Raw genomic sequence first — 17,927 nt, forward strand, 5'->3', positions numbered from 1 at the left:
TCTATCTATCCACTTGTCGTGAAGAGCGGTACATATCAGTTGTAAGCATGCAGAAATGGACTCTGTAGTGCATAATTTATATGTACAAAACATAATTGTGACTTGTGGTGTTTTATGTAATCATTTGTGATGTCTGGGTAATGAAGCAGCAGCTTAGGAGTGGCACCGGTGAATGCAGTAACACTGTCTGAACTGGGAGGGTCGCTGATGACTTTCTGCAAACATGGCTGCCCAGGATGAACTCAGTAAGTTTCTTTTTGGGTTATTGGCGATTAATATCTTGTCAAATGTCGCGCTCGTGGTTTCCAAAAACGCATCTAGGAACATGCCTTATCCGTCCTAACAGTCGGGATGTTTTTGGTGTAACGCTAAAGCGTCTTTTAGTTAAAAACCAGGGGCAGGAGCGATAGTTAGCTACTAAGCTAACTAGAATGCTACCGTCAGGAGGCCGTTTGCCCAGTCATGGTCAAAATGAAACCATCACGCAGGCTATTAATATATATCCATTTATCAAACTTTGAAAGTGTAGAGTTATATCTAGAATATTTGGGACATTGAGGATGTGATGTGCAGGATGTCACTTGAAGTGAAAAGCTATTTGTATAATAGAGAAAGGATCAAATGCGTGGATAGTCTTGGCAGTTGTTGTAGCTAGCTGGTTGGTTGGCTGGTGAGCCATGCCAGGAGAAGCAAAGCAGGGTTGGGTGATGGTTGCACCAACACAGCAGCTGACGGGACGAACGGATCAGCCGAACCGGAGCAACAAGCCTGCGAGACCGTTTTAAGCTTGCATGTTGCTCTCCCTCTGTATTAAACTGAAGGGCGCACTGTCTGCGTTGGAGACACCTTATTATAGAAAGATATTTTAAAATTAATAATGAATGGTGTCGGTGTGACAAATACCGCCCAGAAAATGAGTTAATCAGGGTGTTATGTGTTTTTGACAGATCAACTGGAACGTGTGTTCCTTCGCCTGGGCCATGCAGAGACAGATGAACAGCTACAGGACATTATCTCCAAGTTCCTGCCCCCTGTTCTCCTCAAGCTCTCCAGCGTTCAGGAAGGGGTGCGAAAGAAAGTAAGAAGGGTGTTGGCCGTCTCTGTTACTAAAGAGATTATTATGACTGTGTTGTAACGGCTAGACTTTGAGAAGTGTTTATAAACTGCAGTATCATCACCTCAAATATCAGTCTAGAAAAAGCAATTTAAAGGTATAACATTGATACAGACTCACTTCTTCTTGATGCAGAAATTCTTGAAAGGAATTTATTTTCCCCCTCATCGTTGTTTATGTGTCTGTTTCATGTAACTACACTATAAAATGTGTAAACTGTGCATCTTCTGCTAGGTAATGGAGTTGTTGGTCCACCTGAACAAGAGGATAAAAAGCCGACCGAAGATTCAGCTGCCCGTAGAAACTTTGCTGGTGCAGTACCAAGACCCTGCAGCTGCCTCTTTCGTTACGGTAAGAATCTCATATTATGATGTCTGCCTTATGGTGGAGGATACGATGTTTGCCTTATGGGTGTGATCTTTTGCCAATGTGAGGAATCACACCCAAATATCAGACAGTAACAACCTAGCATTAGTCATATCAGTGTTTTTGTCTTTATTTTGTTTTGTTTTTTTAAATGCCATATAATATACATGATTGCTTTGAAGTTGACATGGTCATTTAATCATGTTAGTGATCGACTTAGGTTGACTTGGCATTTTAAAAATTGGGCTGTTAATTGAAAGCATCATCACTTTCATGTGCAGAATTTCACCATCATCTACATTAAAATGGGCTACCCTCGTCTGGAGGTCATAAAACAGTGTGAGCTTGCCCCTACCCTTCTCACTGCCATGGAAGGAAAGCCACAGCCACAGCAAGACAGGTGAGGGGGACGCATCCACACATACATTTTAGATATGCTTGAGTGACTTGTGTTAAGCTATACAGAGATGTCAGCTTATTACTGTGTATTTGACCTCACCTTATTGTTTTTTTAATTATTATTTTTCCTCCTCTCCATGCTCTATTTTGTCTGTTAGCCTGATGCACCTACTGATCCCTACTCTTTACCATATAAAGTATCCTACTGACTCCACCAAGAATGCTTCTCTATTTAACCTAACTGAGCGGCCAAAGACAGTGCACCTGCTGCTGGAGTTTATGTTAGATGTTTTGCTGATGCCTTATGGGTGAGTTCCTAATGATTAAATGAGTAAGCATTGCAGAATGACCAACTGCCAGTGAAATTAGCTGCTCTTGAAGTTTTTCAACACAAATTTTGACCTGTAGCGTTCTTCTCTTAGGTTTGTGCTGAATGAATCTCCAACTCGTCCTGCTCCCTCCTCCTCCCAGAGTGCTTCTGGAGATGGGACAGTGGGTGGAAGTAGTCAGGGTCTCCCACAGCCTCCCCCAGGGATGAGTGTGTATGCTGCCAAGAGGGTGATTGGAGAAGCCCAGTGGAACGCTGAGCAGCTGGAGCAGGTATAAAAACTGAACTGGGAGGATGAGTACTGGCTGTATGTCTATGTCTGTTTGGGCAGATAATATGGTCAGGATTTCCCACACACTGACTGTTTTGGGATGTCAGCCAGGTATATTTATGCCCATCCACATATATGTGGTGACATGTTTTTGCATTTAAACTTTTTTTTTGTCTTTTTTTTTTTTTTTGAGAAAATACCTTGATCCCCAGTTGATTTGGTAGACAACCCCCCTCGCCCTTATTGTGAAAGTTCAGTTGTTTACCAGCTAACGTAGACCATTCTTGTCTTCTGTTTTTGGCTGGCTTGCTAGTCAGGTCGCTGTAGTGGCATTCCTGTATCATTTGCCTGCCTCACTGGTGTGTTTTCTCCCATTTGACTGGAGTCCAACTGTACCATTGTGAGCTGCAGTCGGCAAAGATAGTCCCTCTTCTCCTCTGGAGAGCCGGTGCAAACTGGAGTTCACTCTAACCAGAATCTGCAGCAGGCGCACTTGTTCACGTGCCATTATGCTGAGATCACAGATACACATGACAAGAACTACCAGCTGCAGGTCAAAACAGTCCATCCACAGGCCTGAAGAATCACTGAAGAGGCAGATGATTATTTCTATGTTATTTATCTGAATGAAAAAAAAAAGCACTGGCCTATTAAAACAGCTTCAGAGGATTGTAAATTATAAGCTTAATCCATAGTTTGACCGTTAAGTATAATTTATTCATTACAATTTAAAATGTATCTCATAGCTCCTCTGTAATGTGTCATTTTGGAATATAAATGTGGAAGAAGAAGTACAATGTGTTATGTTTACTATGAGTAAATGGTTCCTTGTTGTGTACTTGGTTTTAACAGTGTAAGCTGGGCATAGTGAAGTTCATTGAGGCAAAGCAAGTCCCAGAAGTGGAAACGGTGGTGCACCTGGTGGTGGCGTCAAGCGACACTAGACACAGTGTGGCCACTGCAGCTGATCTGGAGCTGAAGAGCAAACAAAGGTAGGCAGTGAAGCTTGATTTAGCTTTTGTTTGTATCTGCATCACTAAGTCATCCATTCTGAAGTGCTCTTTTTGCCTGGTAATTCATACAACTTAACAGTTCATTAGGTACACCTCTGATGCTTACTTTGTTTTAAAAAAAAAAAAAAATCAACTTTTTCAAAGTATATCAGGCTGAGGAGCTGGATCTGCAGATATCAGAATATATATCATTTGTAATGCACTTATTTTCTTATATTGCAGCATCATTGACTGGAACAATCCTCTAATTATCAACAAGATGTTCAAAGTGTATTTGGGGGATGTTCCTCTTAAAACAAAGGTTTGTAAACTCTTTTTTTTTTTTTAAAACATAACCTGTGCATGTAAGGATTTTCTCTACATGTAGAAATGTAAAATACCATTATGTGTTTCCTATAGGGGGGCAGTGTGAAGCAAGAGTTGAAACATGAGCCAGTAAGCACAAGAGTTAAGCTGAAGATCCTGCCACATCTTCTACGCTCGCGTCTGGCTGCAGAGTGCTTTCCAGCTAATATCCAGGTACGATCTGTGGGGCTTCTGGGTACATTTTCATATTCTCCGTTTACACGATGGGTTACAGCAATTCTTGTTGCAGTAAATGCTTCCTGTACTAAGTTTGTTTTAGTTCATCCATATAACTCAGACATATAGATATTTTTGTGATACTACTGTGCAACACCTTTCGAGTAAGTTTTGCAGTTTTTTTTCTCAATAGTTTGCTGTCCTCTTTAGGTTGTGTACGATGGTCTGTTTGGGGCCAACACAAACAACAAACTGCTGTCTCTCACCTTACAGTTTGTCCATCACATCTGCATGGTGTAAGTTTTGTCTTTCTATCCCTACAGATAGATCTGTCTTCATAAATGTGTAATTAAAATATTTTTTCTACGCCTGATTTTTGATCAGATGCCCTGACACTAATAAGCCTTTGGGACTAATGTTGCTTAATGGTCTTACCAAGCTCATCAACGAATACAAGGAGGTAAACTGCAAATGGCACCAGAAATATATAATGTGAACTTCATACAGTTTTGTACAGTTAAGATTGATTTATACTTACTGAAGACTTTATACTTACTGTCTTTGCAGGATCCTAAGTTACTATGTGTTGCTTACTCTGCTGTTGGAAAGCTGTCAAGGTATAAGGAAATAATAACTTAAAAAAAACATTGCCAGTTTTGCATGGTATTTTAAAAATATGTAGTACAAAGCATAAAATATTTGTAATCTCTGTTCTAGCCGTATGCCACAGCTCTTCACAAAGGATATTGCGCTTGTGCAGCAGTTCTTTGAGTCCATGTGTAAGGTAGGTGAAAGATGTGTGGGAGAAATCTCGTTGCTTGCACTGAAAACTAAGGTATTACACAGTATTAGTAATCACAGTTGACATATCATTTTTGCCTTAAGTTTTATTCTTGTGCATCTGGTATTGATATTTCTAAAATTCCTCTTCAGGAGGAACCTGATGTCCGTCTTGCCATTCAGGAGGCTTTGTCTATGATGGTTGGAGCTTATGCTAACCTCCAAGGAGCGCTGCTCAACCTAATGGAGGCACTGGTGGCCGCATACATTGGAAAGGTGAGAGACAGAATGGGTACAATAAACATTCATTTTGGTTGGTTTAGTTATAAAAAATCAAATCGAGTACTGTTATTTTTTTTGTCTTTTTGCAACAGCCGGAGGTGCAGGTTCGCCAGGTCGCCATGAAGTTTGCCAGCACGGTCTTTGCTCCTGATCATGTGCCATCAAGATACCTACTGCTGCTGGCAGCTGGAGACCCGTAAGTTTGAAAAACAGTGGAATCTTCTACATGGTGGTAAATAAATGGCAAGAAGACACAGTCAGCATTTTACTGGGTCATGAAATTGACAGTTTAAACAAGAAGAGTGGTGGTTAAACTAAAAAGAATGTGTCAAAGGTGTACTTACCTGCAGAAAAAGATGAAGTGTCTTGTTTTTCTGTGTTGTAGAAGAGAAGAGGTGTCTGGGGAGGCCCAGAGGGTCCTGAGGACATTTCATACCAAGAGATCAGAGAAGGAAGGACCAAAATCTATGCCCTCCTTTCCTGACATGGTGGCTTATGTCCAGGAGAAAGTGAGGCTCTGAGCATGTTCTCCAAGTTTCAGATGTTGTTGCTAAAAATTTTTAATCTCAAATCTTGGTACTTTTTAAAATTTTTATTAGGCCACACAGAGAATCAAGACTCCAGCTAAGTACATTGTGGGAACTTCCACAATTCCTTTCAACCCATCTGCATTTGGCGAGGTAAATATGAATTGATTATGACCTCACTGCATCTATTAATCCCGACATTGGTCCATTATTCAAATTCATCCTGTCTCCCATCTGTGCTAAATGCTTGTCTCAGAATCCACCTCATTTCCTTTTCCTGTTGTCACAGATCATGCTCTACCTGAGGATGTGTTTAGCCCACAGTGCTGGGGCCATGTCCATGTCCACACGCTTGTCAGACATGCAGGATGATGCCCCTGCCATTGGCCGCTATGTCCACACACTGCTTTCTTCTGACCCTCAGCCCTCGGGGTCAAAGGGTTCTGAAGCAAATCCTGTACATGTCTACATGGATCTTCTGCAGCAGCTGCTTTCTGCTGTAGGAGGTGAGGGAAGTTAGCCTGCTTTTCTGGAGGATGTCCTTATTGTTATTACATGTTAAGCACTGAAGTGATTTTTGGAAACATATTTTTATTGCTCTGTAGCAGTGCAGTGCAGTGCAGTGAGTATTTTAAGTGACAAAAAGTATTTTTGAACTGACAAAAAATGCCAAGAACATACCTAGAAAGGTAAAATCCTAGACACAGAGATTATCTTAGACTGACTCTGTGATAAAGGACTGTGAAATGGAATTTGTACTTGATGTGAATAAGTTTTGCTAGAAGAAATGTTCCTTTAACAATCAACGTGTGCCTTTCCAGGTATTTGTCTATGTCAGGAAGTTGTACTTAATGTCACAATCTCTTAATAGGAATCCCTGTTATGTACTGTTTACTGGAAGTTGTGTCTGTATGCCCGGAGAAACTGGCTCCCAGATTTGCTGATAAAATCGACTGGATTAAAGTGAGTATCATAAACATGTGGGATGACAGTGCCCATATTGACATTTACGCTTTTACAAGTGAGACAAATACCAGTTAATCCAGCTGCTCAGCTGCGCTGTGATATTGTAAAACCATGAGCCTAATGTACGTTTTACAGTTATCATTGCTGTCAAAGCTGGCTGTAATAGCTGATGTCTTCCTCCAGAGTCTGATGAACACAAACAAGGAGGACATGAGGGAACTGGCAGCTCAACTGTATGCTGTTGTGGTTTCCACTATGACTGGCAACGAGTTGCAGAAGGCCGTGCAGAACCTCGTCAAAATCACCAAAGACAACCATGTATGCCACTTTGTCTCTGTGCAGCTGTTCATTTTATGGATGTACATATTTAGCCTGCAAAAATGTTTATTGACTTTATTGAATCATAGAGCCCTGAAACTCAGCATGGTGCCATCTTGGCTCTTGGCTATATGGTGGGAAGGAACATGAGCAGGAAGAAAGCTGCCACAGCTATTGATTCTACAGAAAACATGGGGCAGCAGATGAACATCACTTCCCAGGAAGATGATGAACTTGCTTCCATGGCCACAAAGACAATTGGTATGTAATTATTTTACATTAGTTTCATTCATTTTAGACTTCATATATTGACCTAGTAACTGTTGGCCTACCATAAATTGATGTTAAGTTGTATTTATTTGCCTAGATTATGATAGTTATATGTTTTTTTTTTTGATCTCCTTGTTTTTAGTTGGCTGTTTTAAACTGTTTGACCCATTTCTGTTCATCTTCATCAAGGTTCCTTCCTGGATAACAGCAGTGCAATGCTGGCCATAGCAGCCTGTACAGCTCTGGGGGAAATTGGGCGTAATGGCCTCCTGCTGATCCCTGCAGAGGGTGAGGGCTTGACTAAACTCTCTGTTGTAGAAAACCTGCTGGCCCGCATCCCCTCTGGCAAGGAGAGTACAAAGGTAACCTAGACATTTAGTCGAAGAAATTGCTGCTGAGAGACTCTATTCAGTGATCGTTACTGACGCCTCCTTCTTGCCTCCTTTTTTTATCTTGATTATCATGTTTGTGTCTTTTTTCGTGTATTTGTTCCAGATGAAAGAACGAGCCATCGTGACCTTGGGTTACCTGCCAGTGGGAGATGAAGACTTCCCTCATCAGAAGAAGCTACTGCAGGGACTTATGGATTCTGTAGAGGTATGAAACATACTGATGGGCAGTACCTTTTTAAAAGACTAGGTTGAAATGAACAGATATAATTAGAAGCTTAAGTTTTTTTTTTGGTGTTTTTTGACTTGACATTGTGTGATTTAGATAAGCATGCATATGAACCTATTGCTGACATCAGGAGTCACTTTCTTGCTGGTTAATCTTTCCAAGGCCAAGCAGGTGGAGCTGCAATTCACAGTAGGAGAGGCCATAACAAGTGCTGCAATAGGGACCAGTTCTGGAGCTGCCAGAGACCCATGGACCTGCACTGAGGACCATTACACTCCACCACAGAGTACGTGATTAAAAATGTAGTCCCGGTTTGTGTTCTGCTTTTAGTTTTTCTGCACCCCAGAAACAAAGCTGAACTAACTGAAGTACATACAAATATTTGGTTCTCCACTATAATGTCAGGCTAACTGCCCACACTGCTTTTTTAAATAATTTGTCAGACCATGTTTAGCTGTGTGCCAGCAGTGAAATGCATGGTGATCCTTTCTGTCTAGTAGCTCTGAAGTGATCAGGATCAACATTAAAAATATTATTTTGATTATTCTGAGCATACATTCACACACAACAGTCCAGTCAAGTTGAACGCTTCCTCTACAAAATTAAAAATAGTCATTTTATTTTCCACTTTCTTTCATTGCTGTCAGATGTAAAAAACAATGATGTGGTTCCTTGGGTCCTCAACGCCATCCTGACCAAGTATATAACCAGCCAAAACCCCCACGTCAGGCAGGCAGCCTGCATCTGGCTGCTCTCCCTTGTTAAGAAACTCAATCAGCACAAGGAAATTACGGTGTGTATTTATAACCCCAATTCTGGAAAAGTTGGGATGCTGTGTAAGATATAAATGAAAACACAATGATTTGCAAATCTCACAAGCCTGTATTTTATTCAGAATAGAACACAGAAAAAATATCAAATGTTTAACTGAGAAAATGTAGCTTTTTAGGAAAAATATTAGTGTGCAAATTTCTTCAGTGCACATTTCTGTATGCTCATATGTTATATGCCAAATCATTGTAAATGCCTATAATTTTTTTCCCCTTCCTTTACTCTTACAGTCACATTTGAAAGAGATTCAGGGGGCATTTATCTCTGTTCTCTCAGACCCTGACGGTAAGATTAGAGTCCAATCTAACTGGACTGTTTGATCCGCTCATTACTTAGACCAGCTTGTGCTCGTCAAATGTACCGGTGCACTTCTTCACTCTTTTTCTCTCACGTAGAGCTGAGTCAGGATGTGGCATCTAAAGGTCTTGGTCTAGTCTATGAGATGGGGGGAGAGGGTGACCAGCAGGAACTGGTGTCCACCCTTGTAGAAACGCTCATGACTGGTAAAAGGTGAGTGCATGGTTGAGTTGAGTCACAAACTTCAAGCTTGTGCATGGAAGAGGGAAAAAGTCTGAAGAGTTCAAAACTCCAGAAACATGTTTGGTATTTTAGAACAAATGTATTGTTAGATCATAGCACATGTTGGCCGGGGTCCTCCACACACCCTGTTGAAAGCCATAAGCTAAAACATGTTATTCTAAAAACACAGTTGTTCTTTATACTGCAGCTCTGGAGTAAAGGAAAAGGAAATTAAATGAGACAGAATTTAAAAAACAAAAAAGAGAGAAGAAATGAAAATTGAATGTTTTGGACTTATGAAGATACTTTTCAGTTTCTTGGCTCAAAACCTCTGAATGTATCCATTCCACAGAGCTGACTGACTCAGCTGGCCTCATAAAGCAGTGGATTTGTAAAATAATAAAAAAAAAGGGGAAAAAAGAAAATAAATTAAGTGGTCCAATAAGCACCACAGGAGGACTAATGATCGGCATCATGGTTTGGATGAACACATGTATCGAGCTGTTGTCAAATTGTGCCACTTCACTGTACTTTTGAAAATACAGCAAAAGCAGGATGTTGGTATTGCTGTCTTTCAATGTCTGCTTGAAGTTGTGTTAGAGCCGGGCAGATATGTTGGTCTCAAGTGGCTTGTCAGGAAAAATTTAATGGAAATTGATTTGTGATTTAAGCCCATGTTAATCCATCATGATAATTGTATGCAGCTAATTGTTAAATCATTATTTTTTTGCAAACAGAGTGAAACATGCAGTCTCAGGGGATACAGAGGTGTTCCAAGGAGAAGGTTTGGGGAAAACACCTGAGGGGTAAGACGTGTCATCTCTACTGGCCTTTTGTGTTCTTATTTTAGTGAAAGTGTAATTTAATATATTAGAATTTTTTTTTCTTTAATTCTGTGAATATATTTTTGTGCTTAGTTTGCATGCATTACCCTTCTTGTCCTACTGCTATACATAATATATGTTCATGGTTCCTGGCAGTCATGGTTTGTCCACATACAAGGAGCTCTGTTCATTGGCCAGTGACCTGAACCAACCAGATCTTGTGTACAAATTTATGAACCTAGCCAATCATCATGCCATGTGGAACTCGCGCAAGGTATCGTGTTTGTATTCACCACTTTTTGTTTTACATCCATGAAATCCATGCCGCTTCCACCTGACTATACCTATCCTCCTTTCAGGGAGCAGCTTTTGGTTTCCACATTATTGCAGCTAAGGCCGGAGAACAGCTGGCTCCATTCCTGCCCCAGATAATTCCTCGTCTGTACCGCTACCAGTTTGATCCCAACCTGAGCATTCGCCAGGCCATGACGAGCATCTGGGATGCCTTGGTCACTGATAAGACCCTGGTAAGAGCTGATTCTTGTACATATGCATCCATAAAAAACATGTGCATGTCGAAATAAATGGCTGTAGACATAAATTTTAAAAAATTATATACGGTATATTGCCATGAATATTCACTCACCTATCCAAATCATTGAATTCAGATGTTCCAATCACTTCCATGGCAACAGGTGTATAAAACTAAGCACCTAGGCATGCAGACTGCTTCTACAAACATTTCTGAAAGAGTGAGTCGCTCTCAGGAGCTCAGTGAATTCTAGCGTGGTACCGTGATAGGACACCACCTGTGCAACAAATCCAGTCATGAAATTTCCTCACTACTAAATATTCCAGTCAGCAGTTAGTGATATTATAACAAAGTGGGAGCGATTGGGAATGACAGTGACTCAGCTGCAAAGTGGTAGACCACATAAAATGACAGAGTGAGGTCAGTGGATGCTGGGGCACGTAGTGTGCAGAGGTCTTTCTGCAGAGTCAATTGCTACAGACCTCCAAACTTCATGTGGCCTTCAGATTAGCTCAAGAACAGTGTATAGAGAGCTTCATGGAATGGGTTTCCATGGCTGAGCAGCTGCATCCAAGCCTTACATCACCAAGTGCAAAGTGTCGAATGCAGTGGTGCAAAGCACACCGCCACAGGACTCTAGAGCAGTGGACGTGTTCTCTGCTGTGAAGAATCACACATCTCTATCTGGCAATTTGATGGGTGGCTGGGTTTATGGTTGCCAGGAGAACGGTACTTGTCTGACTGTATTGTGCCAAGTGTAAAGTTTGGTGAGGGGGGGGGTTATGGTGTGGGGTTGTTTTTCAGGAGTTGGGCTCGGCCCCTTTGTTCCAGTGAAAGGAACTCTTAATGCTTCAGCATACCAAGACATTTTGGACTTTGTGGGAACAGTTTGGGGATAGTCCAATGATGGCCCAACAGAGCAGAGACTGTGAGCCAGGCCTACTCAATTCAACTTCAGTGTCTGACCTCACAAATGGACTTCTGGACGAATGGTCAAAATTTCCCATAAATAGACTTCTAAACCTTGTGGAAAGCCTTCCCAGAAGAGTTGAAGCTGTTAAAGCTGCAAAGTGTGGACTGATATTATATTAAACCCTGTGGACTAAGAATGGGATGTAACTGAAATTCATATCCGTATGAAGGCAGATGAGCGAATACTTCTGGCAATATAGCGCACATCATCATTAGAAGTAAGTGTGTGTATGTTTGCTGGTTGTGATTCATTCCAGGTGGACAAGTATCTTAAGGAGATCCTGCAGGATGTAATTTCTAATTTGACCAATAACACCTGGAGAGTGAGAGAGTCCAGGTACAGTAACAGTATGCACACTTAAATTAAAAATGATTAATAATAAAATTATCTGGTCTGATCATTCACTTTGTGAGAGGCTACTTCAGTTAGTACAGATATGTTAATTAAACGAATACTCTGATAATATGTCTGCCGTTTATTTAGAATAACAGTTTGAGCTAAAGGCTTACATTGTAATGTAAAAGTAAAAAATAGATTTTTCTTTCAGCTGCCTGGCCTTAAATGACCTGATTCGAGGCCGTCAGGCCGATGACCTTATTGATCACCTTGCAGAAATGTGGGAGACCCTGTTTAGAGTCCTTGATGACATCAAGGTAGGAAGGAAATGATCAGAACTCAGTGCTGCTTTCATTCACATGGCATAAAAGTTTGACTTGGTTTACTGTGACTGTTACTCTGACACATTAACAAAGACGTATTTAAAAAACAAAACAAACGTAGATTACATGCAGTTGAGTTTTTATAGTAGAATCACTATACATTTGTTACAACCAGGTGTTATCCCCAAGATTTTTTAGTATGAGTTGGACTTTTTTTGTTTTGTTTTGTTTGTTTTAGGAGTCTGTGAGGAAGGCTGCAGACCTAACACTGAAAACACTCAGTAAGGTAAAGCTGTTTCCCACAACTCTGGCCTTTGTGTATATGTTTGTGTGCTTGTCGTAAGTACTTGTTCTAAAGCACAGTCTCTCTCTGTCCAGGTGTGCACTCGTATGTGCGAGTCTACAGGCTCTGGAGCCCAGAAAACTGTGGCAGTGATTTTGCCTACCCTGCTGGAAAAAGGAATCGTTAGCAATGTTGCAGAGGTTCGCTCTCTCAGGTATGATCTCCTTCTGCAACTTAGTATTTTTCTTCTGTGGTAGTTACTCTTGAAGCAGCTTATGCTTTAATTCTAGTTAAAAGCAAAATATTTTAGTAGTAAGAGATTTATTGCATAACACTTTTCATAGCTTATGTTTGAATTAAACCAGAAATTAAGCAGCTTGCAGCATACCAATATAAGATCCTGCAAAGATTACACATAGGTTATAGGTCAGTATTAGTGGTTAGCTACTAGTTTGTTTTTCTTTTTTCTTGCTCATTAAACCTCTTACTCATAAAAATCACTAAACCAACATAAATTTATCTTTGCAGCTGTCTAACATGACATGATGTTGACTCTTGTTCATTATTCGGTTATTACATTACCAGGTTGGAATTTTTTGCTGTATAATTGTCTGCCCTGCTCTCGCAAAACTCTCCTTTTCCCCCACTAGTATCCAGACTCTGGTAAAGATCAGTAAGACTGCCGGTGCCAGACTAAAGCCCCATGCTTCCCGGTTAATCCCAGCTCTTTTGGAGGCTCTCAGCACCCTGGAGCCTCAGGTCCTCAACTACCTCAGTCTCCGTGCCACAGAGCAGGAAAAGGTAATCAAAGTGCTCATCTGTATCCAAACTGAACCCTATAAGTTTTTTAAAAGGTTCACATTGTCATGAGTTATTACTCTCTGTCTAGAGTGCCATGGATGCTGCCAGGCTGAGTGCTGCCAAGTCCTCTCCAATGATGGAGACTGTTAACATGGTAAAAAAAAAAAATTACTAATTTATTTATTACTTATTAGGTGTTTGTGTCACAAAAAAGGGTATTATTTTTATAAAGTGTTATAAAAGCATATGACATCTATTTCATAAGGATGTGTTGCCATCTTTGTGTTCAGTGTCTGCAGCACCTGGATGTTGCTGTTCTGGGAGAACTGGTTCCTAGACTCTGTGAGCTGCTTAAGAGTGGAGTAGGTTTGGGCACCAAGGTAAAACACCGTTCTTTAGCTTTCTTTGTATTGTCATACCAGTCTTTCCATTTACCTTGTGGCTCTTTCCTTTCTAATTGTTTTGGGTTTTTTTGTTTTTTTTTAACCAAGGTGTGCCAAGTCAGCCTGCTAATCTTTGACTCTCTTTACAGGGTGGCTGTGCTAGTGTAATTGTTTCCCTCACAGTGCAGTGTCCCCAGGATCTGACCCCACACTCAGGTACATCATATGTTTGAATCTGTTCTATTTAGTTTTTTTGTCCCCGCATGGTGCAAGTGGGATAATAATCATAATGATATATATATTTTTTGTATCTCCAGGTAAACTGATGATTGCCCTGCTAAATGGCATCCATGACAGAAGCACTGTAGTACAGAAGGCTTATGCCTTTGCTTTGGGACACCTAGTCAGGGTGAGCAGCAATTGTGATCAATAATCTTCTAGCAGTAAATCCATCACCATGAAAAAAAATGGTTTGTTAACGTCTTCAGGAATCATAAGGGCATTTGTTTTCCCCCTTCAGACAGCAAAAGACAGCAGTGTAGAAAAACTACTACTGAAACTCAACACCTGGTACTTGGAGAAAGAGGGTGAGAACGTGTAAAATATTCCTGTATTTCTTCCAGCCCAACCCTAGATTTAAAATAGTTTGTCATCTAAACTAAATGCTAACTTTCAGAGTTAACTTAAGTCCCTCTGCTCTTTGTTTTCTCTCTCTCTGTCTCCCAGAGCCTGTGTACAAGTCATCGTGTGCACTGACAGTACATGCCATCAGCCACTACAGTCCAGATGTGCTGAAAGGCCATGCGGGAGTGGCCCTGCCACTGGCCTTCCTGGGAATGCATCAGGCACCAGGTCCCGATGAGGAGAAAGGAGAGAGCCATGATGCCACACTGTGGAGTGAAGTGTGGCAGGAGAACGTTCCAGGTGAGGAGAACCAACACAGCAATGATGCATTACTGATTAATCTGCTGCAATATACTTACAATATGTGGGACAAAATCCTTATATTTGACAAGGTGGAATCAGCAAGTTTTTTAAATATGTTATTACTGTCTTATAGCATAAAGATTTATTTCTGTTCCAAATTCTTTAAACTTTTTTTAATCAGGAAGCTTTGGAGGCATCAGACTCTATATGACCGAGCTGATCGCCATCACACAGAAAGCGCTGCAGTCCCAGTCCTGGAAGATGAAGGCTCAGGGTGCAGCTGCTATGGCAACTGTTGCCAAAGAACAGACAGGCTCACTGGTGGCACCACACCTTGGCTTGGTGCTGACAGCTTTAATGCAGGGTCTGTCTGGACGCACATGGGCTGGCAAGGTAATATAACTGAAGCCCCGTTCCCCACCCCAAAAACATGTTATAAAAAAAAAAAAAGAAGATTTAATTTCATACCATTATATTTCTGTTTGTTCTAGGAGGAGCTTTTGAAAGCCATTGGATCTGTAGTGTCTAAATGCAGGTAGAAGGTCTTTCACAGCCTTTTCCTTTTGGGTTTTCTGGAAAGTGCAGCATGACATTTCTTTCTACGCCTTCCTTTTCAGCGCGGAGCTACAGAAGCCTTGCAGCGGCCAACCAACCATCTCTGAGGTGTTGGAGGTTGTGATGAAGGAATGCCGCAAGGAGAGTCTTGTGTACAAAATGGCTGCTCTGCGTTGTGCTGGAGACGTACTCCACAGCAGCCAGGAGGACCATTTCACCAACATGGCAGGGATCCTTTTCCCTCTAATCAAGAAGGTTAAAACCTGCCTGTTGCCTCTCAAATATGAATATGAAAATATGAATGCCGTATTTTCAAAAGTCTTTTAATGGCACTCAACCCATCTTCCTAATTTCATAACAGAGCAGTCCAGAGAGTGGTGCTGCATCCCCAAGGTCACTGGAGGAAGATGATGATGATGATAAAGATGTGAAGGAGAAAGCGCTGCAGACCGAAGCTCTTATTTGTGCTTTTGAGACTCTGGGAAAGAGTTGGCCCACAAAGCCCGAGACTCAGAGTAAGTTTATTCTCAGATACTGAGAAATACTGACCCAGTGAACAAATATCCAAATATTTGGGTGCGGCCTTTTCTCGGACACTAATTAACATTCTCATTCACACGTTATGCACAAAGGTGTAAGTTAGGAAGTCATTTCAAGTTCAAGTTGAACAACCTCTGCTCGACTCTGTTCCAGTTGCTGCTTGTGTGGCAGACCAGACGTATTCCTTTGAAGCTGCACTGAAAAGCTTTGTCAGCACTCAGTATTGATGGTGGAGCCAGTGATGAAATATAAATGGGCTTTTAAAATTTGCATTCAGAGCTAGTGTGCATTTTGCATATTTAACCTGTAGACAGTATAAATCGGTTATCACACGGGCTCTGGACAGTTTCAGGAGAACGAGGTTAGGATGCAGTTGCAGTCTCACATACATTTCTGTCAGGTAATGTCAGGAAAAGGTGCTGCTGTGCATACGTGAAAGTGGGAGAAGTATTTGGTAGTTAAATGTTGGTGGTTTGTCAGAAAGCCCATCTTGGTTCCCGTTTGTCTCCTTTTTTAGATGTGTTTTAAACTTCTACTTGTTGCTTGAATGTTAAGTTCTCAGGCAGAACTATCACCAAATTCATCTGTGCTCACCGCAGGATGGGCTCTTAGAACGATTATCAAGTAATGTTCTCAACATTGTGTGCATCTATAGCACGTTTCCAGATGGAGGTGTGCAGCCTAATGTGCGAGAAGCTCAAACTGAGCACTTGGAAAGTGCAGCTGGCTGTTCTACATTCTATGAAGGCATACTTCCAGGGGTAAGGAGCAAATAAAGGACAGCCTTTGTAACATGTTGATTGTAATGAATTCTTTGTGATTCACTCAGAGGGGTTCAACTGATTTGTTAAAGGTTATTGAGCTGTTTTTCCTTGCAGGTTACTGCTGCTAGAGAAGGGTAATGAGGACCTGAATTCATTGTCACAGATCCTCACAGAGACCTGTGCTGCTCTCACATACCCTTTAGGTAAGCCCGTCACTGTCTCGGAGTACTTTGCTCAATAGTTAATATGTACGCATTTCATCCCCAACTGTGCTGCTTTTCTATCCAGAAAATAAGAGTTACTCCTCTGTGAGGACGGAGGCCTTATCAGTTGTGGATCTGATCGTTAAGAGAACTGGAGGTAAATATTCTTCTTCTAGCATCTCCATTTGATCATAAAGGTTTACAGTAGTGATGTTTGCTCTGAATTAAGATTCAGAGTTGAACAACCACTATAAACGTACACTTAGGAACGACACAGAGACACAAAAAACAACTCCGTTTTCCTCATCTTGTTCCTACCCTTCCTTTTTTTTTTCCTTTTGAACCCCTCTTGAATTGAAATACAATAGTTAGTTTTATTTCATAGCGTGTTGGTGAATACATGTATATTTGTGCTTTACACGCACACATTATCCATGACTATGTTACTGATATCTTTGTGCATGTCCTGATAACAGAGAGTGAACAGTGGGATTGTGTGTCTGTGAAGAGCCGGGAGCAGCTGCAGCGTTCCCTGTCGACGCTGCAGTCCGACAGCAGACCTGACCTGCGGGATAAAGCCCAGGAGCTGCGCAGACACATCCAAAGCCAACCTTGAGCGCACAGCAAGAAAATACAGCATCGACATCTCATTTTTCCTCCTTTATCAGCAACACCAACCATACATTAATGCACATCTCCGACCTCTTTGATACTTGGAGATTCACAATTTCTGTCATTACATTAAGTATCCATATTACCTGTGAGCTGTGGTGCTGGCTTGTGCAAGACTCCCCTCCCCAATTTATGCAGACTGATTCATATCTGTGGCTGGCAAAGCTTGAAGAGACTAACAAAACTTGCTCTACATCTGCACTCAGCGATGCGTTGAAGGGCGAGGCCGTCATCATAACGTGCTGAGATTTATTTGGTACGTTTAAATGGACAGTGAGCTGATAACAAATGCTATATAAACCAGTGTGTTGGGTTTGTGGACGCTATTCTTTTAGCCTCAATTTGGGGAGTTTTACCACTGTTGGGGGCTTGTCTAAAATTGGAAACTACAGCAGGCAGCACACTTTAGCCAACAGAGGGGTGATTTCAGGGGTGTGGACACCCCATCGCTGCTGAGTAGTGGTGAAAGGATGGGATTATTGGAGAACTGCTGTGACCTAAAAAAAAAATTAAGGCGTTATTTGCCTGATAAGTGAGTAAAAAGATGTAAGGCTATTTTGTTAAGTCTTGGAGAGAAGAAAAACCTGCTGTTAACTTCAAAGATGCTATAGTTGTTTGAATTTGTCCCCAAATAAATAAAATTCCCTTGATTTGGACCAGTGGCTTTTTTTTTTTTTTTTACTTAAT

General features: G+C 41.3%; 1 protein-coding gene across 1 annotated transcript; it reads left to right on the top strand.

The window, feature by feature from the left end:
- The first annotated feature begins 223 nt into the window (after window positions 1-223).
- Window positions 224-17,896, top strand: ecpas (Ecm29 proteasome adaptor and scaffold). Its single transcript, XM_030729104.1, has 49 exons — window positions 224-245; window positions 948-1,078; window positions 1,349-1,465; window positions 1,762-1,880; window positions 2,038-2,187; window positions 2,302-2,479; window positions 3,331-3,470; window positions 3,714-3,792; window positions 3,891-4,010; window positions 4,224-4,309; window positions 4,398-4,473; window positions 4,581-4,630; window positions 4,731-4,797; window positions 4,947-5,069; window positions 5,168-5,271; window positions 5,461-5,584; window positions 5,675-5,755; window positions 5,892-6,108; window positions 6,474-6,565; window positions 6,752-6,886; window positions 6,976-7,147; window positions 7,346-7,518; window positions 7,652-7,753; window positions 7,937-8,060; window positions 8,422-8,567; window positions 8,836-8,890; window positions 9,001-9,115; window positions 9,862-9,930; window positions 10,105-10,222; window positions 10,308-10,475; window positions 11,710-11,789; window positions 12,001-12,106; window positions 12,351-12,398; window positions 12,491-12,609; window positions 13,046-13,196; window positions 13,285-13,350; window positions 13,487-13,576; window positions 13,729-13,795; window positions 13,897-13,988; window positions 14,100-14,166; window positions 14,306-14,503; window positions 14,688-14,899; window positions 14,998-15,041; window positions 15,124-15,316; window positions 15,423-15,576; window positions 16,257-16,362; window positions 16,480-16,568; window positions 16,654-16,725; window positions 17,045-17,896. Exons 1-49 carry the CDS (start codon window positions 224-226, stop codon window positions 17,182-17,184), a joined length of 5,547 nt encoding a protein of 1,848 aa, XP_030584964.1. The 3' UTR covers window positions 17,185-17,896.
- The last annotated feature ends 31 nt before the right edge of the window (window positions 17,897-17,927 follow it).

This window comes from Archocentrus centrarchus, chromosome 1 (assembly GCF_007364275.1).
Source record: "Archocentrus centrarchus isolate MPI-CPG fArcCen1 chromosome 1, fArcCen1, whole genome shotgun sequence".
NCBI lineage: Eukaryota > Metazoa > Chordata > Actinopteri > Cichliformes > Cichlidae > Archocentrus > Archocentrus centrarchus.

Bases quoted from the DNA above. Each gene is read 5' to 3' on its own strand.
- ecpas (XM_030729104.1), top strand. From the start codon at position 224: ATGGCTGCCCAGGATGAACTCA. The intron at 2,188-2,301 runs GTGAGTTCCTAA...TTCTTCTCTTAG, and splicing joins GTTTTGCTGATGCCTTATGG to GTTTGTGCTGAATGAATCTC. The intron at 6,109-6,473 runs GTGAGGGAAGTT...ATCTCTTAATAG, and splicing joins GCTGCTTTCTGCTGTAGGAG to GAATCCCTGTTATGTACTGT.